The sequence below is a fragment of the Eublepharis macularius genome, chromosome 7 (genome assembly GCF_028583425.1).
Source record: "Eublepharis macularius isolate TG4126 chromosome 7, MPM_Emac_v1.0, whole genome shotgun sequence".
Taxonomy (NCBI): domain Eukaryota; kingdom Metazoa; phylum Chordata; class Lepidosauria; order Squamata; family Eublepharidae; genus Eublepharis; species Eublepharis macularius.
Window position 1 is genome coordinate 77,797,197 of NC_072796.1, and position 23,776 is coordinate 77,820,972.

The 23,776-nt window shown below is 41.0% G+C and overlaps 1 protein-coding gene across 1 annotated transcript in view; it reads right to left on the minus strand.

Moving 5' to 3' along the window:
* Positions 1-19,205, minus strand: part of CDH2 (cadherin 2) — a 167,628-nt gene extending 148,423 nt beyond the window's left edge. Inside the window, exon 1 of the mRNA XM_054984914.1 lies at positions 18,585-19,205. Within this exon, the coding sequence (XP_054840889.1) occupies positions 18,585-18,659 (75 nt within the window). The 5' untranslated portion in view covers positions 18,660-19,205. The remainder of the gene's footprint in view (positions 1-18,584) is intronic.
* Positions 19,206-23,776: the final 4,571 nt, after the last annotated feature.

The window sequence follows — 23,776 nt, forward strand, 5'->3', positions numbered from 1 at the left end:
GCTGGGAGGTGGAAGGAATTCCCCCAACTCCCAGCTGAAGTTTAAAGGGCCCTGCTGCTTGCAAAAGGACCATTTAAACTTAACTCCAGGTCCCTGAAGCTTTCCGAAGTGACTCAAATAGCTTTGGAAAGCTTTGCTTTGGGATTTCCGAATCTTTCCGAATCAGGCCCAATTTGGGTTCTTAACCCGAAGCGCACACCCCTATCATGTACTTATCTGTAGGACCATCTCTCCCAGTAAGCTCTGCTGTGATAGTTTTGATCATTAGAACAAAGCCTTTTGAAGGTCCTACCCTACAAATGGGTAATATCAATGACTGTCTGGAAAATGCATTCTCTGTTGTGGCTGCTGTCTAGTGCAATAACCAACCTGTCAAGAAGGTCAGAAAGGCTCTCACACTAGTAGCATGTACAAAACAAAACTTTTAAGGAAGTCTTTTTTATGAAGGGGGTATTGTTGTGCTTTAAATGTTTTCTGAAATTTTGTAAATTAATTTATTGTATTTATCGTTGGTTTTTAATTTTTGTAATCTGCCTTGAGTTTCTGTGAGAAAAAAGGTAAAGGTGTGCAAGCACCAAGTTATTACTGACCCATGGAGGGATGTCACATCATGACGTTTTCTTGGCAGACTTTTTGTTACAGGGTGGTTTGTTTTTGCCTTCCCAGTCATCAGCACGTTACCCCCAGGAAACTGGATACTCATTTTACTGACCTCAGAAGGATGGAAGGCTGAGTCAACCTTGAGCTGGCTACCTAAAACTGGCTTCCACCAGGATCAAACTCAGGTTGTGAGCAGAGCTTGAGCTGCAGTAGAGTGGTAAGTAGAGATGGGCACGAACAGAAAAAAAAACGAACATGATGTTCATTGTTCGTTGCCGTCCACAAACAGGGACTCACGAACAACCACGAACATGGCCCTGTTCATGAATATGCTCATGGTTGTCTGTTTGTGAGGGCCAGCAGGCTCTCCTCCAGCCATCATCCAAGTTTGGTCAAGATCCCTACTGCACCACTCCCAGAAACCTTACCTGAGCAGGCAGTAGGAAAGGTACAAATAATATATAATAGCTTGGCCCAGAGCCTGCCAGCAGCCCTGGAACTTGAAGGGGTAGATCCCTATCCCACCACACACAAATTCAAGGTCCAATGCACTCTCTCTATCAAAATGCCAACAGCAACTCTCTCCCTCTCCACTGTCTGCAAACTAAGCCAGAGCTGGGAGTCCCCTTCCCCCCTGGTCTTTGCTCCCTTGTAACAAATTTGGAGCTCCACACTTGAAAGGGAGACCTGCCTATCAAGCTATATTGGGCTTAGGTTGGGGTTTCCAGGGCAACAGCAGGAGTTCAGACAGAGTTCAGACAATCCCTGCCTAAGTTGCCAAGGGAATTGATTGCAGGTGCCAGACTGTCTGGATTGATGAACAGCAACGAACGAGGCTTGCAACGACCACCTGTTTGTTTAGAATGGGGCCTCATGAACAGCTGGTTCGTGAACAGCAGATTGGGCTGTTCGTGGCTTTTTTTTGTTCGTATTGCTGTTCGTGCCCATCTCTAGTGGTAAGCTGCAGTACTGCCCCTGGAGAGCAGCTGCCAGTCAGAGCGAATGATAGTGACCCTGACTGACAGTCTGACTCAATTACAAGGCAGCTTCTGATATTTAGGTATCATCTGCCTAGTGCAGTCGCAAACCTCAGCTCCTAATTGTATCAGCTCAAAAGTCTAACTACAAGGTTATTTTCAATCTCCATATACATCCATCTCAAATGCACAGTGAGACTTCCTGTTTGGGATCCATGGAGGTCTAACGCAGCTCCACTTGCAGAGCTGACCGGACTGCCGTTTTAACCGGCCGGCGGGGTGAAAATAGCCCGCGGCCGACTGCTCTCAGGCGGGGAGCAGGCAAAGAACGCTCAAGACCCTAGGGTGAGCTAGATCTCGGACGAGGGGGGGCTCTATACAACGAGTCTCCCCCCGATCCTTGAGGTCCCACCTTGCGACGGGTCGGCTATAATCTCTGCGGCAGTTTTGGGGCCAATTCGGCTGGCATAAGACCTACATACCCAAGCATCGATTGGGGGAAGAAGCTGAGAGGAGAACTTAAAATCGAAACAGCGATTACAACCCGAGAAAAGTGAAGAGAAGGTAAAGATCATTATCTTCTGAGACGGGACAGATTGATAAAAACAGAGAGGAAAAAAAGTAGATTTTTAAACTGCAACAGACTAGTGAAAAGGAGGGGAAGACTCGGCAGGAATTGAATTTAAAAAGAGACTAAGTTTAAAGAAGTTATTAAAGAAATGGGACTATTGTTTTGAATACCTGTGGCTTTGGAGCTGTGAGAAAAAGACACCATCGCGAGATCTGCTGTGGGAAGACGGGAGACAGGAAGTGCGTAATAACAATAGAGTGGCTGGAGAGAAGTGGCCCTTGCTGGAGGGCAGGAAGTAGGGAATCGCCATTTTTGAAAGGGGAAGGGTCACGGCTTCAGCGGAAGAGGAAGTAGGCCATCTTGGATTACAAAATCATAGAGAAACCATAGAGAAAAGACGCCCGACATTTTGGACTCTTTAAAATTTAATTTCTATAAGAAGACCGGGACATTTAAAATAGAAAAACATTAAATTTTACGCCACGGAGTTAAGGAAGAGAGCGGATTCGTGGGAGCGAGCTAAAGCAAGCCCCACGATGTCAAAAAAAGAGTGGCAATCGGCAATAGAAAACCTGGATAAAAACCTGGACAAAAAACTTTTAGATATGATTAAAGAACTTAAGGACACGAAATTGGAGCTGATAAAAGAGGTTAAAGAGGTTACACAGACAGTAAAATCGGAGCTGTCAGAAGTGAAAAAAGGTATGGAAACAATACGAAGTGAATTACAAGGAACGCAGCAGAGAGTTAAAACAGTAGAAGACGCGATGGAGAATTTAGCAGACACGCAACAAACAGAGATGAGATTGGTGAAGGGGAGAATGTCAGTTGCAGAAACTAAACATATGGAGAAGCAGCTACGTTTTCGTGGCTTGCCAGAAGTGGAAGGAAAGTCAGCGCAAGAACAGATGACTGAGGTGTTGGCTGAGTACCTGGGGAAGGAGGAGGAGGAAGTTGTGGCTATCCTAGATGTGGCATACCGTGTGAATTCGAGAATAGCAACCCAGAGGAAACTACCAAGAGATGTGATTGTGCAGTTTACAACACGAAATATGAAAGAGAGGATTGTGACAAAACAGTTTCAAGATCCATTGGAGATTGATGGCAAGACGATTATTATAATGAAGGAACTGCCCAGATCAGTGTTACTGGACCGGAAAAAATATAAAGTGCTAATTCAGATTTTGAAGGACATGAAAATCAGGTACAGATGGGAGTTACCGGAAGGAGTGTCCTTTGAGTTTGGAGGGGCCAAAAAATGCATCAGATCTGAGCGAGAGATGGAGCGATTTATTAAGGACAATGAAAAAGACTTACCAACAAGATCATGAGTATGGAGTGTAAAGTATTATCTTGGAATGTAAATGGACTAAACTCACCGAATAAGAGGAAAAATACTTTTCACTGGCTACTAAAACAAAAATGTGACATTGTTTGTTTGCAAGAGACCCATATCAGAAAGCAGGATGTAAAATATTTAAAATCTGGAAAATTGGGCAAAGAATATGTAGCGGCCTCCAACAAGAAAAAAAGAGGAGTGGTGTTGTACATAAAAGAGGAGCTACAGCCAAAATTTGTTATGAGAGATGTGGAAGCTAGATTTGTAGCAGTGGAATGTATTTGGAATTTAAAGAGAGTGTTGGTAGTCGGACTTTATGCACCTAACGGTGCAAAAGAAAGCTTCTTTGAGGATTTAAGGAAGCATTTAGACGATCTTGCATACGACCAGATAATTCTTGCTGGAGACTTCAATGGAGTGACAGACTTGGAACTAGACAAAAAGACTACAACGGCACAAAAGAAAAGAGGACTATTACCAAAGCTTTTTTTTGAGTTGATTCAACAAGAGACTCTTGAAGATGTATGGAGGAGAGAATATCCTAAAAGCAGACAGTTTACTTTTTATTCTGCAAGGCATTCTACATTATCAAGAATTGATATGATCTGGGCCTCAAAAGACTTAGCATTATGGACTAAGGAGGTAGAAATAATGCCTATGGTAGGCTCAGATCACAACCCAATTATGTGGAAATTTGGAAAAAAGAGAAAAAGGAAAGCATGGAGAATAAATGAGGACTTGTTACAGGAAAGAGAGAATATGGAAATACTGAGAAGAGAGACAAAGTTTTTTATACAATACAACGTGAATAAAGAAGTACCAACCAATAAAGTTTGGGATGCTTACAAGGCGGTTGTAAGGGGCATACTAATGGACTTAAATGGTAGAGCAAGAAAGAAGAAAGAGGAGAAAAGACAAGAGATTGAGGAGAAAATAAAAGCCAAAGAAATACAGCTAAAAAAGAGACCAGGGAAAAAGAAGGTATACCAGGAAATTAAAATACTTCAAGAACAGCTAACAGCAATGAGCAATAAAGAATTGGAGTGGAATCTCAAAAGACTGAATCAAAAAGCGTTTGAGGGTGCTAATAAACCTGGGAAGTACCTGGCATGGCAATTGAAGAAGAAAAGGGAAAAGAAGATAATAAATAAAATTTGCGAAGATAACAAAACGTATTTGGAGCAGGCTACCATTAGTAGAGCCTTTTATAAATTTTACGCTAAGCTGTATAATAAAAAAGAAGTAAACAAAGAATCAATAGCGTCATATTTGGAGAAAACCAAACTTCCAGAAATCTCGGAAGCTTGGAGAAATAAGTTGAATAGTGAAGTAACTGACGAGGAAATAAGTAAGGCAATACAATCTGCAAATCTAGGAAAGGCGCCAGGGCCAGATGGACTTACGGCTAAATTCTATAAGACAATGGCTAATGAACTGGCACCATTCCTAAAAGAGGTGATGAATGGGGTTTTAAGGGATCAAAGGATTCCAGAAACTTGGAGTGAAGCGAATATATCATTGATCCCAAAAGAGGGCCAAGACCTGACTAATGTGAAAAATTATAGACCTATATCGCTACTCAACAATGACTATAAAATTTTTGCGAAGATATTGGCGGAGAGATTGAAGGGGTGGCTCTCGGAAGTCATAGAGGAGGAACAAGCAGGCTTTTTGCCAGACAGACAAATAAGAGACAACTTAAGGACAGTGATCAATGCTATTGAATATTATGACAAGCGTTGTGACAAAGAGGTTGGTTTCTTCTTTGTTGACGCTGAAAAAGCGTTTGACAATTTAAACTGGGACTTTATGTTTGCCACTATGGAAAAGCTACAATTGGGAGAAAGATTCATCAGAGCAATTAAGGAAATTTATAGAGACCAGACTGCAGCAATTGTGGTGAATGATGAATTGACCAAGAAATTGACGATAAGTAAAGGAACAAGACAAGGTTGCCCGTTATCTCCATTGTTGTTCATTTTAGTATTGGAGATTCTGATGATACAAATACGTCAAGATGATAAAATTCGTGGAATAAAAATAAAGGACTATTCATACAAGGTCAGAGCATTTGCGGATGACATAATGTTAATTGTAGAGGACCCATTGGAGAACATGCCAAGAGTGATAGATAAGATCAAGGAGTTTGGAGACTTGGCAGGTTTCTTCATTAACAAAAAGAAGTCAAAGATATTATGCAAAAATATGACTAAGCAGAAACAACAATTGTTAATGGAAACAACGGATTGTGAAGTAACAAGTAAAGTGAAATATTTGGGAGTCGAATTAACTGCAAAGAACATAGATCTATTCAAAAACAATTATGAAAAACTATGGACTCAGATAGAGAGAGACTTGATTAAATGGAATAGATTGAATTTGTCATGGTTGGGCAGGATTGCAGCAGTTAAGATGAATGTGTTACCAAGAGTAATGTTTTTGCTACAGACAATACCAATCATCAGAGACTCCAAACAATTTGAAAAATGGCAGAGGAAAATATCAGATTTTGTTTGGGCAGGCAAGAAGCCTCGAGTGAAAGTGAAAGTTTTACAAGATGCAAAGGAAAGAGGCGGAATGCAACTGCCCAATCTGAGACTTTATCATGATGCAATCTGCCTAGTTTGGTTGAAAGAATGGATGACATTAAAGAACAAGAAACTATTAGCCCTAGAGGGATATAAAAAAATATTTGGATGGCACGCATATTTATGGCATGACAAAGTAAAGGTCAACTCGATGTTCCTGCATCACTTTGTTCGGAGAAGTTTATACATAATCTGGAAGAAGTACAGAATTTATCTACAAGAAGGAACCCCTTTGTGGGTGGTTCCATATGAGGTGATAGACCCGAGAGCTGTTGATAATGAACAACAATGTTTAACGTATAAAGAAATAACTAAAACTGAAGCATCCAAACTTAGAATAAAGACACAAGAGGAACTATCACCTAACTACGATTGGTTCCAGTATAGACAGATCAGAGATTTATATAATTCGGACTCTGTAAAGAGAGGTATACGAATAGAGAATTCGGAACTAGAGCAGACCCTTCTTAAAGAAGATAAGAAAAGAATATCCAAGGTATACCAAGTACTGTTGAAGTGGTATACCGAGGATGAGATAGTTAAAACACAAATGGTGAAATGGGCTATAAACTTTAATAAAGAAATAACAATGGAGGCATGGGAATACTTGTGGAAAACTACAATGAAGACAACGACATGTACTAATATCAAAGAGAACATTTATAAAATGATCTATCGTTGGTACATGACACCAAAGAAGATTGCGCTAGGGAATTTGAATACTTCTAATAAATGCTGGAAATGTAAGAAGCATGAGGGCTCCCTCTATCATATGTGGTGGTCGTGTGAGGTAGCCAGGCAGTACTGGGGGGAAATAATAAGAGAAATGAGTGAAATTTTACAATTTCAAATTAATAAGAACCCAGAACTCCTGCTACTGAACTTGGGAATGGAGGGAATTCCAGCCCAACACAGGACGTTGATATTTTATATGACAGCAGCAGCTAGACTTTTGTATGCGCAAAAATGGAAAGTACAAGAAGTGCCAACTATTGAAGATTGGACTTACAAATTGCTGTATATGGCTGAAATGGACAAGATGACAAGAAAATTGAGAGATCTGGACTCAGGGCAGTTCAACACAGACTGGGAGAAGCTGAAACAATACCTGGAGAAGAAATGGGAGGTGGGAGGAAAACTGTGGCAGTTTGAGAACTACTGAAGTATTGAAGTAGAAGGGGGAGACTTTACCGGGGGGAGAAGAGATAAATGTGAATTAATAAGCAGTCAGATTAATAGATTGACATATATATAGATATATATAGGTTAACAAACAGAACATAGAGAAAATAATTAATTATAAGGACTAAATATAAGGAGCGATTAACTAACAATATTTTCTTTTTTTTCTGACAAGTTTTGTACCAAACTGAATGTCTGAAGATATAGATGGGTCAAATTGATTGACTACGTGAGGAGAGATATATAGAACTATTATAAAAAGATAGAATGAGTAATATATATAGAGAATAAGTCAAATTGTTTGATATAAACGAATGTATGATCTATATGGTTTATGATATATAGAAATACCTGAAATTGAAAAATTGGGATAAATTGTTTATCTAAGATGGAAACAAAGGCTTACAGTTTGGGCATATAATGTTAAAAATAGTTAAGGATGTACTGCTTAGAATAATGGAGAATATATATTTGTTTTAGATAGAGGAAGCTAATAAAAGTAAGGGAAAGGGGACAAAGGGTTGGAAAGCTGTTGGAAGTCAACAAAAAGGGGGGGGAAAGGGAGGGGGTTAGAGATGAAAAAATTGGGGAAAATTGAATGTAAATGTGGAAATAATGGATTCTAACCCAATAAAAATTTTTCAAAAAAAAAAAAAATCAAATGCACAGTGAATGTTTAAGTATCTTAGGTACAAACAGAACAATCACTGAATGAGCTCTCAAAACAAAGTGTTCTAAGACCATTTTATATCTGTTCATGTGGATAAAAAGCAAGTTCATCAAAATTTATAAACATACCACTAGCAATTTAGAAGCCAATTCTATAACATTTAAACCACATGAGACACCTGACTTGTCAAATGGGCAAGACAGAGTTTTTTTAATTCTGTGAAATGCGATGGGGAAAAAAATTGGTCTATATACTGTTATGTCACTCACTGGCTGATGTATATTTTTACTTGAGCTTGTTCATACATCGCTCTAAGCAAATGAACCCTAAATCACAGTTAGCAAAGACAAATCGCATCTAGCCACAGCGCTGCAATTCTGTTCTGCATAGGGAAGGATTTCAAACTTCTCTCAAATTCCCAAGGAAATGAGTATTTCCTTCCACTGCTGGAAAGAAGTCAAATTTAAATACTGCAGCATGGGCCTATAAGAGTTGCAATTAATTAGTGTTTTTTTTTAATTCACTGTTTTTAAGTCAATCTTGTAACATTAGAAGCATGTGTGATTACTTTTTAAGTATTAGAGAACTACTGTTTCATTGCTGCAGATCGATCTAGCCAATTTTGGAGGGCAGAGCCAAATCTCTTAACTGAGAGAGATTGCAGTGTTCACCCAGCTGGATAGCTGGCTGATTCCTCATTAAAATGATGATTTTATCTACAATAGATGATGGCACATAGATAGTATGTTTGTAGAACAGATTATATCAAAACATGAAAGCTCTCAAAAAAGATCTCTTATTTCTTTAACTATTTTAAATGACAATATTTCAAGATATTCACCAATCATAGAGGGAAAAAACTCTGAAGTTCTAACCAGAATTCCTGATCATTTGCTCATCTGGCATTGGCCACCACATGCAACCACGCTAACAAGCACAGACAGAGGAAAGCCCAACTGTTTGGTGTAGATGCATTAACTGTGGCTTTTCTTCGTTTTCTTGCCTAGCTGAGACATCAAAACCAGGAGGCTTTAACTTTTGTATCCCTTCTGTGGGTCTTTCAAAGCAACTAGTCTGCCACTGTGGAAAAAAGAACACTAGACTAAATGGAACAACTAGTGTTCTCCAGCACTGGTTTGCTCTTCTTATGCTATGTTCCTACAAAGCCAATATTATATAACTATTATACAAGCTCTTTCTAAATCTTAAAATCTTTGCTGAACTATAGTAACTACGAGAAATTTAGGGTTTCCTTAACTTTCAGCATGCAGTATACAGAACTGAAGTATCTGGCTAGGAAGAACATGTAAATTCAACTTCTGTCTTCTGCTGCCAATTCATAATCACATGTTAATTATTTTTAAAAGCACAAAAATGGCAAAAATAGTATTTAGGTCAGATCTGGCCTGTATTCCTTTCAGTTTAAGAATTCTTGAAGGAGCAAAAGTTTGTTATAATGTTTAGTTTTAATGGATTAAAACTGTGGTGACCTGGATTCAAATTTATGGGTGATTCTGAGTCAGCGTCTGTCTGTCTGTCTTGTTCTCTCTCAGCCTACTCTAGTAGACAAGACAGAACAGAGCATAAAATGGGGGTAGGTTTAAACAATACCACTTCAAGCTCCTTGGAAGAAAAGACAAACGCTTAAAAATGTTAAAAAGAATAAAATAGGATATGCTTCTCATTGGTTAACAATTACAAAGCATTTTAATGCATACATATATGATTAGAATTACTGTTATTAAAAGTCTCTTGGAAGTATGTGTGCATAGAAATAAGAAATTCTAAAACCGAACCTCCACAAAGTTATCTAGCAAGACTATTAACGTAATATTAGAAATGAGAATGAAAATTATAATGACATGTCATGGTCCTAAGAGGTTGCACAACTAAAAGAAAGCCAAGTGCCCGTTCACCCTAATGGAACAGTTTTTCAAGTGATATGGCCTATATTGCAAAAAATGTCTCTGGATTCACAGAACACTAACAAGGCTTAAGACTCTAAGGAACAAACAATATTCCTCAACGTTTTCAAAAAAGTCAACTCCAAAAATGACTGTTATGTCATATTATACGCTGTTCTGTTCCCAAACTGTAATATGACAGAGTTGTGGTCACACTAAAGCAGACCAAAAATTTAGTTCAAACATAAATGATACTGCAAGTTGCATGGTAGTTTATGCCTCCTCAACCCTTGATCATTAGCTTACATGTTTTTCATTTTAAAAGGGACACAATAGAAGATTTCATATATTTTAATCTACTTTCTTTTTTTGTATAAATGTTCGCAGTGTTAAACTACTGTAGACTGGAAAATCTAAAATGCCTTTTGTTTTCTATTACATTTTATTGTACAGTTAACACTGAATGTTTGAAAGGAAAATGGGCTATGTGTTATACACAGAAGTCTGGAATAAACTATATTTACTACATAGCATCTAATTTCAGAGGCATAGTTTATGGGGGCATTGTGGACAAATGGGAGCATGTTTCACAACTGAGGATATATCACACATTCTCCTATTCCTCCTTCACTGTGATATGTGCCATCATCTGCCATCCATGCTTTTCTGCTGTCAGCCTAGACCAACATATCTGTTTCTACACAAAAGAATGGACACCAAAAAGGGCAACATTAAGAAAGCGGAACACGTTCCTGCTGACCTCAAAGCCAAGATACTCAACAGCAAAAAAGTGACTCCAGCGTAGAGATGTGAGGGCCCAGGGGGGAAAAAAGGGGGGGAAATCAAGTAGAAAAATTCTGGTGCCTTTTTTTTCTGGGGAGCATAGAAAAGAGTAAAATGAGTAGAATGCTTCTTTAGGCAAAATTTCCCATGCTCAAAACTTTTAGCATGAAAAAAAAGTCTGTGGAGTTTTGGGGAGCACTTAAAAAAGAAACTTATATGAAATATTTTCCCTTTTAAAGAAAATTCTTGTCTTATAAAGCATTTCACTCATCCCAAATGTATAGCATGAAAAAGTCTGAGAACACTTGGGAGAATGCAAACTCTTACTGTAGATATATACAGTATTGTCAAGACTTTTAAAAATAATTTGGCAACCATTAATATATAATGTGATAATTCATTATTAAAGAGTTTGGTATTTTCAATGTTTTAAAGTTTAGCTTCATATCCAAACATACAGGCAGTCTACTTATTGTGACGCTATGAGAAAGTTTCTGCCCAAATACTTTGTTTACTACATAATTTTTTATTGTCAACTCTTAATTTTTTTTTACTTCTCAAGTTGCAAAAATTAAAAATATCTATGGTAGGACAGGGTGAAGCAGTTTGCAACTCGTTATCACGTATGGTATACTTTAAATTTTCCTTACAGAAAATGAAGATCTTTATAAAGTCCAGTTTTATATGCTAAATTATAAATGATAAATTTTATGTTGTTCAATCAAGAGAAAAATGTTAGGCTTTATAAGAAAGTCGTCAAACTAGGAAGAGTGTTCACTAACTTCTTACTGTTGTGAATGGAAAATACATACACACATGATGTAGCCTTGTACTGCATCAGGCAGGCCCTTGGCATAGTATTTTCTATGCTGTCCTACAGAGTCTCATGCAGAGGTCTTTCACATAACTTTCTATCTGTCCCTTTTAAGTGAAAGTGCTAGGGACTGAATCTGGCACCTACTACATGCAAGGCAGATGTTCTGACACTTAGCCTCATGCCCCCTCCCCTTCCCGATGGTCTCTGTGTTTATCTTGTATACTTTTGAGTATTACATAGAAATGTCACATTCTACCTCTTGCATTTCATAGCCCTTAGGCTCACCCATATATAGTTTTCCGTAGTCTGATGTGTTGTGTGCATATAATCATTTATCTACTAACTAAGGATACACTACATGCATCTTATAAAGTAGACATTAAAGTGTCACAAGGTCTTCTGTTCTAGTTCTCTCATAATCTTAACAAGGAAAGAAAAGGAATTACAGAAAAAGTGATCCATGTTAAATTTTAAAGAAGCTGAAAGTAGATGCTACACATGTGAGCAATTCACTTCCATAAATGAGAACTAGGCAGAAATATCACAAGACCAGGACTTAAGCAGAGTATGAGTCATTTCTGAATGGTTACCTTCACTCAATTTCCTCAAACTATTTTTGTGGTTTACCCAGTAGATTTCTATAGCAATTGGAATCTGAATGTTATTATGCTTTCTAATATTAGACTGTTCTCTAAGTTTGACCCTGTTTCTCAAACTGCCATTATGACATCTGACTTGGCTTGGAGTTTCCCTTTCTACCCAGAGGATACCTAAATTCACTAGCATGCGATGATGGTGGGAAACTTTCTACAAAAAAAAAGCTCAAATCTGGCTGAAAATGTAGAGCACCAGACAGGCAAAGACAAATGAAAAATAGGAACCATCCCAGGGAGGAAAAACAGGACCATAGAACAGGATAATTGTAAGGAAAAAATTAAGTTTTATATTTCTTTAGAAAGAGGGATAGATCCTTTGAGTGAACACTTAGCAAAAAGTTTTGAAAAAATCTGCACTTGGGCCAAAATTCTTCAGGAACTCTTTCTGCTGCCACCTCACACTGATTTATAATTGCTGACTAGTGCTTTGCCTTGGTACTAAAGCCATTCAAAACATGAAATGAAAATAGGCTATTAAAATAACTTTACAAACTAGATCTAGATATGCCTTACAGATTTATTTGAAACTTTTGTATTTACTATAATAAAAGTCTTATAAAATGTTAATGTATTCACCTTTAAAGGTTCATCACCATGACCCTGAACCAGATACAAGTAAGTAATGTGTATTTTATGAAGTAATGTTATTGCTCCTGATTCATCTCAAAAACATACTTGAAATATGTCTTCTAGTTTAATATATAAATAAAATATTTTCTGAAAGAAAAGAACCAATTTCTTCTACTATCCATCTGCCAAAGTAGCATGTCACTCTATATACCTCCCAGTAAATACCTGTGACATCATTAAGATGTCAGTAATCAGTAAGACTGCAGCTTCCTGGTTTGCCATGGACTGAAATGATGTCACTGACTACTACAGAGTAGAAGAAAATCTTGAACTCTTGGGACATTACTGCATTTTCATTAACTAACATTACACAAACACACACACACATTTAAACCATTCATACTAAAAGACTGCATTGTTTTTCAGCACAAGCCTGCAACCATTTGAATCAGAATGTTAGGAAGGAAAGCAAGGAAGATAAAACATTAAAGAATTCAATTTTTATAACCAAATCACACAAGAAATCCCATACACTTGGAATATGGTAGAGGAGAGACTTAACTGAAATACGTGGAACAAGGACTAAAAGACTAAAAGTCCTCAAAGAGAAAATCCGATGGACAGAAGGGGCAGCAGCATAAATAGACCCAAGCTTTCCTATATTAACCTACCAAAGCATCTGTAAAGCTCTTGTGTTTCTTTACTCTCTTCCCCTTATAATATGTAATACAAAGTGTAATGTGATGTCATCTACGCACCTCCCCACCTCATATCACTTACTGGCAAGGACAGGAACATGCACAGTGCTGTGACATTACGCATCGTTTTATACGATATGAGGAAGAGAATAAAGTGACATGGCGTAGCTGCAGGTCCACATCTTGTATAATGTCTAGTTTGTCCCATACTGCTTGAGTGGCTCATCCTATGAATTGGATGGTAGATCTGCACACAGATTTAGACACCGAGGTGAAGGCAACTAAGAAAGGTATTACTAAGTCCAACAAATAATAGGGAACAGTGATCAAATGGTTTCCTTTTCACACTGGATTTGATTCTAACCACTGACTCAAGTCTCCTATAATTTGGTTGTTTTAACATTCCTAAAACCATTTCTCATTTTCATCTAATCCAATTATTTCAATTCTACTACTGCCTTTTTAGATGCTTAAGGCTGTAATCCTTGTCATATACAGCAATCAATGACTAATCAATTGAAAAAGCAATTGAATATACTAATCTAAGACTTCAATCATTTTCCTGGAGCAAGCCTCAATGAATAAAATAGAACTTACTTTCAAGGAGAGCTATTTATGCTTATTCTCTAACTGTACAAAGGATTACAGTTTTAATTGATACCTTACATTTAAATAAACACCTGTCTGGATTTAATTTGTTTCTCTTTTTATTTTTAATATTTGTGTACTAATTCCTCTGTTTCATCTCAAATTCTTCCCATTTCACAATTGCAACAGCACTTGTAGTTGCTGATGTTATTATAGTGAAACTTCTCTCTTTTTTCCTTATTCGTGTCATGCTTGCACATAACTGTTATAGTTTTTGTAAAGCATAAATTATCCAGTGAGCCAGTTTTTAATCTTCAGAGTTGCTGCCTTATAGCATTTCAATGTGTTAAAAAACGCTTTCTTTTTTAAAAAACATAAATTGAATATATAAAGAGCTTGTGTCTTGAACTCAAACTAGCCGTGTAAAGACTTGGTATCTGGTATGTTTCAACTTCCATTGCCCTTCTGCATAACTAAATCATGTACAAATGATGACTGATGAAGTCATATAAAATACAAAGAAATATTTATGTGGTAAATATTGAATAAAGAAACAAAAGCAATTCAAAGAAACTTAGCAAATGTATAACTCCTAAGGCTAACATATGGGTTTCTCCTGCACAAACAATCAATATTGTGTAAAAGTTCCAAGTAATTTCTGACATGCAAGTAGTTTTTGGCAAGAAAAGGTCAAGCTAAAAATCAGCTTTCCAGACACAGGTTTATAAAACTAATGTCAGACCTAAGTTACAGTTTTGTTACACCCTGTTAAAAAAGAGTATTAACCTGATGTAACAGATATTCAAACAAAGGGGAAATTGGATTCTCCAACCATGACATGCTACTGACACTTAGTGATACACAAAAGCAATAACGCTAGTTCCTGTACATAATTCATAAAATGTTTTACTTTAAAACCAGCCCTGGATCGGTGAAATTATAGCCAACTGCAGAACTCAAAATTTAAGGTTTATTAAGCAATATTTTGTAAGCACAAAAAAGTAGATACTTTTTTAAAGATAGAGATACAGATAAACCAAAAATAATTCAGAAACAATCCTTTAAAGAAGAAAGACAGTTTTAAGGGAAGACTCCCCAAAGAAGAAAGACAGTTTTAAGGGCAGGTTTGACACAGCCACTTTTCTACCACAATTGACATACTAAACTCCTATTAAGCCAAAGAGAAAATCTTTGCCCAGAAAAATCTTTCAATAATCATGAAATCTTAAAAATCAGTGTTTCAACACTCCAAATACCTCATACGATTGTCAAAAAGAGGGGGGGGGGAGAGACATAGTGATTACAAGGGAGGGAGGAAAACATTACAGTGATTTGAATAAGGATAAGAGAAGAAAGCTCTGCAATGTGCCAAGTCCATGTTTGCTAAATTTCAATAGAAAGGATCCAATTCACAGCCAGAGAGTAATCTAAGCTCTGCACCATGGACAGTGGCTGCTACTGCCGCAGCTACTGCAGCTGCTTCCCTACACCCAACCGCCTCCAGGATTTAAACGGGCCACCGTCTACTATCAAAAAGCCATTCTCAGTTACACACTACACTGTCTTCCATTAATGTCATTTCCCAAGAGTGCAGCAGACACAGAGCCCCTCACCTCTTCTAGGAGAAATGTTCCAACCACAAATGCCATTAGGGGATGATGATCTGCACCATCTGTCCCTGAGAATCATTCCTCTCTGCCCTTTGCACTAAGAAGAAGACTGGCTTTCACACTGACCAGAGCACCCATGTCCATCCTATCCAGGGAAAGTGCAGGACCCCTCACCACACATGGCCAATATTTTGAGATCCACATGCTACATTGTCAAACACAAATCATTCCGGAAAATATTTCACAAACTATTACTTCTATCCCTTTTACTATCCCAAAACAATAAACTTTTAAGTTCCACAATCCAAAAGCCACCACCACAAGAACTATAGTACATGGCAACATGTCTACCTCATGAGGTATAATCCGACCACCTTTCCTTCCATTTCTAGAATGTCATGCACACAACCAAGATAAATGTTCACATGTAGCCAACATACAATGAAAAAGGTATAGTACTTCTCTACTTTCAGAAACATAACACCCTGCCAGGGAAACACCTGTCTTCATCCTCTCTTTTGCCCAAACTAAAAATTCCTGAAAACTTCTTAATTGGCCCCCTCCAGTACGTATTGTTTATTCAATACATCTCCCACTACCAAGCCAAAAATCATTAATGTACCAGCGGAGATATCTGCAATACCTAACACTGTGACATACAGCCTCATGTACAGTTATATTGCCTCCCTAGGTCCACACAATGTATACTAGCTACAAATCCCATTCAATGGAGAGACCTTTCCTGGACAGATCCTACTTCATGATAACATAAATAAACTCCACATAAACCTTCATTTCCTTTCTACTAGAAACCCTTTCTTCAGAAAATAGTATACTCTCCTGAAGGATATCTAGTTCTCCCCTCACCCCACCCCCTAATCACACACTGGCATAAACATCCTTACTCAGAAACATTAAATCTAAAGAGAGAACCAACTCACTCCTTGTCACCACCTTACTGCCACAAACCAACTGCATTCTCTTTCAATATCCAGGTCAAACAAACTCTCCCATTCCCCACATTTTTGGGACAATGAACTCCAGGGGTACCAAGTCTGGCCTCCTTTCTGCTTTGCTCCCAGTGCCCCCTATCGGACAAGGTAGGTGGCAAGGCTAATACAGAGAAAAAGAGATTGCTCCTATGGAAATTCCCGTTAGCAGCAGCAACAACGGGAGCCAGTGAGGGAGGAGGTGAGGGAGGCTGCCGGGCAGAGGCTGATTAAATTCTTCCTGGGAAGGGATTAGCGGGTAGAGCAGAGGAGCGAGGTGAAGGCTCAGCACGTTCCTCTTCACCAACCCTGAGGCCTCAGAAGAGGGCATCTCAGACATGCTTCACCCTCCACTAACCTATGGCTCACAGAGCATTGTGGGGGCTCAGTTAGGACATCTCATCCCAGATACGCAAGATTTGAGTCCTGCTGCACCTCAGAAACCATCTATGTTTCCAGAGTATGACTTTCAAGAGTCATGCCCCGGAAATTTAGTTCGCTCTAAGGTGCACCTGGACTCAAATCTTCTCTTCACTGCAGACCAACACTTGTGGTGGGCATCTCATTTTCTTCTCCCCCAGTATTTCCTCTTTAGCTTCTCTGAAAGCCCAGATAACCTCTCCTCTTTTCCTAGTTCCTTCCCTCATCACATAATCTCAATCTACCTTTACCACCAGAAAGTATCTTCATCCTCCAAATGAGTTTACATCTGAGACACATGCTAGGTGGCAAAATAGCCTTTTCAAATCCATACTCTTGCTACCCTCATCCAGAATCATGCCATGTACTCTGTGCCATTTCATCTGGGAAGATCTGAAACATCCTCCCATTAACCTTCTCCCTGAGGGCATGTGGAAAGTAGTGAAGGAGCCTTAATCCAAAAGGCAGTTTAACAATCAGTGCCATGGAATCTGTGCCCCATGATTGTGGCTACATACCCCAAAGGAGGAGGAATGTGTCATTAGTCTACAGCAGAAACAACACATACATAAAAGGGGAGGGGGAGAATGTAAGGGCTATAAATCCCCCTCCCTCTGTCACACACAGGAGTTTGAGAAAACATTTCAGCCTAGAAGCAAGCCCTAACTTCTCCCTCCAAGGGAACTTCCATCCTTATGCAAGTCTATCATCTTAATACAGTGTTTGTTTACCAACTGCACACCCAGCAAGGAGTAAAGAATCGCCAGCATCCCACGTTCCCACGGGAAGATGTGGGTGGCCCCAACTCCTTTCCCACGCTCCCCTCCAAGGAAGAGAAAAATGCCGGGGAGGCCTTGTCCCGTTGGAAACGCTCTTGCTCGGGTGGCAGGGGCCCGATCTTTCCTTGCACAATAACACCCGGAGCCCAGCCCCATCCCACGCCCCTGCCTCCTGGGCTGCCTTCGTTGTGCTCCGCGTACCAATGCAAACCCTTCTTCCTCTCAAGCCGACGTAAGTCCCCCATGGAAGCCTCCTCCCCGCAGAATTTCGATGGGCACGGGGGTCATCATTCAGGCTAACTTCTCGGCGCGAGCCCCAGTTCGCCCCGGGTCTGTTCCCGGGCCAAAAGCGCCTGCTATCCCCGCGCTGTTATTGTGAACGCAATCGCTGCCACCTGCTCCTCTTCGCCCTTCCAGGCAGGAAAAAAAGCTCCCGAATTCCCCGTTGCCACAAGCAGCGGCTCCAACCCCGGAGCGGGCGACAGGCTCCTTGCGCTCCATAGTCCGAAGACCTCCCCCCTCCCATGCACGGCTCCCTCCCCATCTTCCTGAGAGAAGGAGCCGCTTTCTCCAAACCCTCTCGCCCGGCGCGGCGCGGCTGCTACCGCCGCAGTTCCAGCTTAGCAACCTGCTCCTCTCCTCCCGGCAGAATCGTGACCGGTCCCGATTCCACCAGGCCCAGCTTAAGCCTGCAGGGCAGGGCGGAAAGGCTGTCCCCCACCCCACCCCACCCCACCGCTCGCCTGCCTTTCTCCAACCCTCGCCACCGCCCTTCCCTGGGACCGCCAGGAACAAAGAGCCCCGAGCCCAGCCGCTCTCCTCTCCCTCTCGCCATCCTTTTACCTGATGCAGGGCCGCCAGCACCACCAAAAGCAACGGCGGCAGGATCCGCGGCGGCGCTCCCGCTATCCGGCACATGGAGACGAAGCGTGGAGAGGAGGCAGAGCGAGCGAGGCAGGGCGAAGAGTCGAGGGAGCGGGGCCCGCGAGCGCCTCGGGCCGAGAGACGCAAAGGGGCAGCAGAAGGTCCCGGGGGGGTTGCCTCGGCGGCGGTGACCCGGCTCCGGGTCAGGCTGAGGCTTGGCCGCTTATTCTCGTCCTCCTCTCCGGTCCGCGCCCTGGGAGACGGGTTGGGCTGTCCACACAAAAGGCGGCGGGCGACTGAGGAGGCAAAAAGCGCTGCCGGGGGCGGCGGGCGGCGTCAGCGACTCCTGCGGGCTTTTCCTGGGAACATGCCCCTTCTTGCTGCTGCGCTCTCAGCGCGTCGCCCAGCGCTCCCTGGCTCTGCCGCCCCGGGGCCGGCTCTCCTGCGGCATGCTCGCCCAGCGTCCCTCGCTCAGCCGCCTTCACTTTCTTGCCTCGCCGCCCCCGGCCAGCCCTCCGCGGCTCGCACACAACGATAACAATACCGGAGCAGCCGCTGCCTCGCCGGCTCTGCGTGCCTCTGTGCGTGCGTGCGCCTGTGTGCGCGCCTGCCCCTGTGCCGGGCTGCTGCTGCTGCTGGCAGCTTCGCCACCTCCTCCTCCCTCCCCCCCCCCTCCCCGGCTCTCTCTGCTGGCCCCACGGCCAATGAGAAGCAACTGGCTTCAGCGCAGCCCTTGCCCGGGCTAAGCAGCCGCCCGGCACCACCCAAAAGCAAAAAGCTGGGTTTAGCCGCCGCCAGAGCCGGAAAGAGGCGCGCGGGCGAGGCGGCGGTATCCCCCTGCCCCCGGTCGTTTAGCCCTGGGGAAGAATTGGGCGGCTAGGCGGGTCTGGTTTATCGAAAACGCGCAGAGACGGCGGGAATGCGGGGCTTGAGATAATTTTAATAAAACAAGTGTGGCGGCGCTTTGAGGATTGTGCACAGGGCGAGAGCCTCTTGCTAATGTAGAAAATGCCTTCGCAGACGAGGCCAGCCAAGCCCGGCAATGCTGTTCCAACCCCCATTGTTCGCGGCGCTTTGCGCGGAGCCACCTGCTGGGAAATTAAGCGTCGCTGCGTTTAGGCGATCGGGAATGCGTTTGTTTTACTTCTCTCCCGCCATCGCCCAGCCTGGAATTTGAGCAGCCTGAAAATTAGGAAGTTTCCGCCCCTGTGGTGATTGCGTTGGCCGGCCTTTTTTCTCCCCCCGCGCCCTCCGCTACCTGCGCCGTTTCTTTGCAAATATTTTCAGAAAGCTTTAGGTTGGCCGTGGGCAGAGTTCCAATCCGTGTGTCCAAAAATGTCAGGCTGCATAGCGGAAATTGGGAAGGTCGCTGAGTACACAGTAACAGCAAGGATCAGTGCTGGGTCATTTGCAGAGCTGGCAAAGATTTTTCCCTTACCCTACAGGTCACTGAGCAAACTTGTTTTGTGTCCATGCATCAAAGCCTCCAGGAGTCCAGCCTGAGTGAGAAACAACAAGGGAGGGGAGGGATTCGAGGCACCGGCCCCTAGAAAGCTTCACAGGGAAAGAGGGACTCCAATGACTCGCTCTGGGTTGTTTTATAATTGAGATTGCATGAGAGGATGGAAATCTTACTCCTACTCCTCTAGATGATGCTTTTCAGACGAATGTTAGCATGGCCTGTGTGTGTGTGTCCAACAGAGTTAAGCATGCTTGACTCCAGTCTTGTAATTAATTTAAATGCTGAGTGAATTATGGACACAAGTAGCAACTCTGATTTCAGAGTATTCTGATTTGCTTCAGTGATTTTGCTCCAAGACAAATCTATAAGACTTGGATTAACATGTACATCTCTTCACTTTAAAAAAAAAACATGCAATTGTATTTGTTTCAGTTTATATTTGTCTCTTTATGCTGAGAGGATAATAGAGTAGAATGGAATAATAGGCCTACTCATTATAGTTCAACCAATATTTGAGGGGAAATATACAAGCTACATGCAACTAAAACCCAATAATTCATTGTGGCCCTTCAGGCGATGAAATAAATAATCCTATTTATTTATGCATATTGGAACAAAAAAAATCCCAACTTTAAGTTAATGGGGTCTGAACTTGGTGAGACTGAGAGGGGAAGAGATTTTGGGATTTTAGTGGATAGCTCAATGAAAGTGTCAAATCAGTGTACTGCACCAGTGAAAAGGGGCAAACTCTATGCTGGGAATTTTAGAAAAGCCATTGAAAATAAAATGGCCAATATAATAATGCCCCAGAATACTATGGGCAATTTTGATTACCATTTCTCAAAAAGGACATTGCAGAGCTAGAACAAGTATAAAGGAGGGCAACCAAGACAATCAGATGGTTGAAACACCTTTCCTATAAGGAAAGCTGAAGAGTCTGGGACTTTTCAGTTTAGAAAAGAGACGACTAAGGGGTGATATTATAGAGGTTTATAAATTATGCACAGTGTACAGAAATTTCTCCCTACCCAAAACACTAGAACTCGAGGGCTGAGGAGCAGTAGATTCAGGACAGACAAAAGGAAGTACTCCTTTATTCAATGAGTGATTAAAATACAGAATTTGCTGCCAGCTGATACAGGCATAGACAGCTTTAAAAGGGGATTAGGGTGATTCATTGAGATAGGTCTATCAGCAGTAAACCTTTTGAATACAAGTGCCATGAGGCTACATAAGAGGAAGGTCTTAGCCTCTGTGCCCTGTGTTGGCCTTCCAAAGTAAGTGGTTGGCCACTGAGTGAGGCAGCATGCTGGATTAGATGGACTACTGGTCTGATCCAGCAGGGCTCTTTTTATTTTCCTATGATATTGAATGTGGTCCAACGATACCCAGGTTTAATAACAACAACTGTGCTTTTATACTGTTCTTTTATACAGGTTAGTGACCCACTCAGAACAGTGAAAAGTACAGCTAGGGAGCTGGGGCTGAGAGGAATGGCTTGCCCAAGGCTACCTGCTGAGCTCATGGAAATAGTAGGGTTCAAAGCAACAGAGTGCTGATTTGCAACCCAACCACTTATGCTACAGCAGTTCTCACTCAATGCTTGGACAAGTCATTGTCCCTCAATCTACTTCATAAAGTTGTTGTACAGGATGAATTGGAGCACTGCCAGGTCCACCACCTTGCACTCCTTGGAGTATGGCTTAGGGGGCAGATGTTATATATAAAATAAACAGAAATATTTTCTCTGTGGGCTTCCCTACAGAAGAGCCTACAGCCATTGCTTGCACAGTGATGTATTCACACTGCAGTAACTGATTAAATGTTCAGTTCACATAGTCAATTTCCCCCCTTAAATATCATTGTGAAATTTCTGAAAGTTCATTATCCCACAATTACATAAACATTTCTGAGAATAATATAAACTATAGTGAAAACTTTGGAAAATTGTTTTTCCACCTAACAAATGAATAGATAAAGTTGTTAAAGTACAGTTTTAGGTAATCCTGAGAAAATGCTCCATTTTTAAACTGAATTACTGATTTTACAGTTTTAATAATTGTGTATAGAACAAACAGACAGTTCTATGATACCCCCAACATCAATGTACAGTGCAGTGTAGTAAACCTAACCCAAATGGTTGAGTGAGAACATTTCATCTGGATTCAGAATAATATACAAAGATTAACACAGGTTTTAAAAAGCTCTGTTGACATGCATATATATAATGGGTATATGATGGTGATGATGCACATTGACCAAAACTTTCAGTTGAAAGGTATCAGAACCATATAATATGAATAGCAAAGTCATGTTTTAGCCAAGATGACAGAGAATAAACACGTTTAATCCATTACTAAAATCAAGATTACTAATGTAATAAAGAAAATAGAAAATACCTGATAGTAAACCCTATTTCAACATACTTCAGAAACTGAACACATTTTAAGAACCACATAAATATGCTATAATTTTTACAGTAACAAAAGTGTTCACCTGACACATTTTGAAATATTCCTAGTCAGGGTCCATAATATCCTGGCATATGCAATGCTAATGATATCTAAATATATCTAACAATATACATGATTTAACTGGGCCCCTGACATGCTTTCTCGGCAATGAATATCACATAGAAAATAGCCTCTTGGTTCAGAATAAACAGGCATTGCATAAGCCAGTGCTCACTGATGATTCCACTAGGTCAAGAAAATTGAAAAGGATATCCTGATGTTCTTGCGTTTCAGAAAGGATACAGGGGGATCTTTGCAATGCTGGTTTTCCCATGTCAGATAGACTCAATAATAATTTCTGTAAGGACCAAAAATAGCCTCATTCTATGAATTCCCTCTAAAAACTGAAGACTTACTGATGCATTGACAGTGCATCGTCCTTGACTGGGATTTGGACTTCACTGCTGCCTTATTTTAAATATGGGATAACACAGAAGGGCCAACAACAGAGCACAGAGGCGGAGGCCTTCCCCTGACGTCGCCTCCTAGCATTCCTGGCCCTGATGGATCAAACCAGTGGTCCATCTAGTCCTGCATCCTGTCTCACACAACGGCCAACTACTTACTTTGGTGGGGAGTTAACAGAAGGGCATAGAGGCCAAGGTCTTCTCCTGATGTTGTCTTCTTACACTGGTATTCAAAGGTTTATATGGAGGTTCCCTTTAGTCCCTGTGGTTAGTTGCCACTGATAGATGTATTCTTCATGAATCTATCTAATCCCATTTTAAAGTTCTCTTTGCCTTTGGCCATCACTACATCATCGGGCAGCAAATTCCACATTTTACTCACTCATCATATAAAGAAGTATTTCCTTTTGTCTATCTTGATTCTCCAATAAAACCCATCAGCTTCACTAGATGCCCTCAAGTTCTAGTATTTTGGAAGAAGAAGAAAAGGGCCTCTTCCTCTATGCCGTGGATAAGGCTTAAGTAAAACTTAATTAAATGCCTGAAATTGCCTTTTGTGCTAGTGTGAATTTCACTGTACATTAATTTTAACTAGGATGATTGCAGACTAATAAATCTTGAACACTAGAAAATGCATACCATCCTGGTTCAATAGCCAAAATAGCCATAGGGATGCTAACATAGAAACACTGAGCACCAACTTTCTCACACTGACATCTGTCAACATGGGAGCCGGAAGCGATGTAATCAGCAGCACAAATCCCACAGAAGTAGAATTTCTCCTTGTAT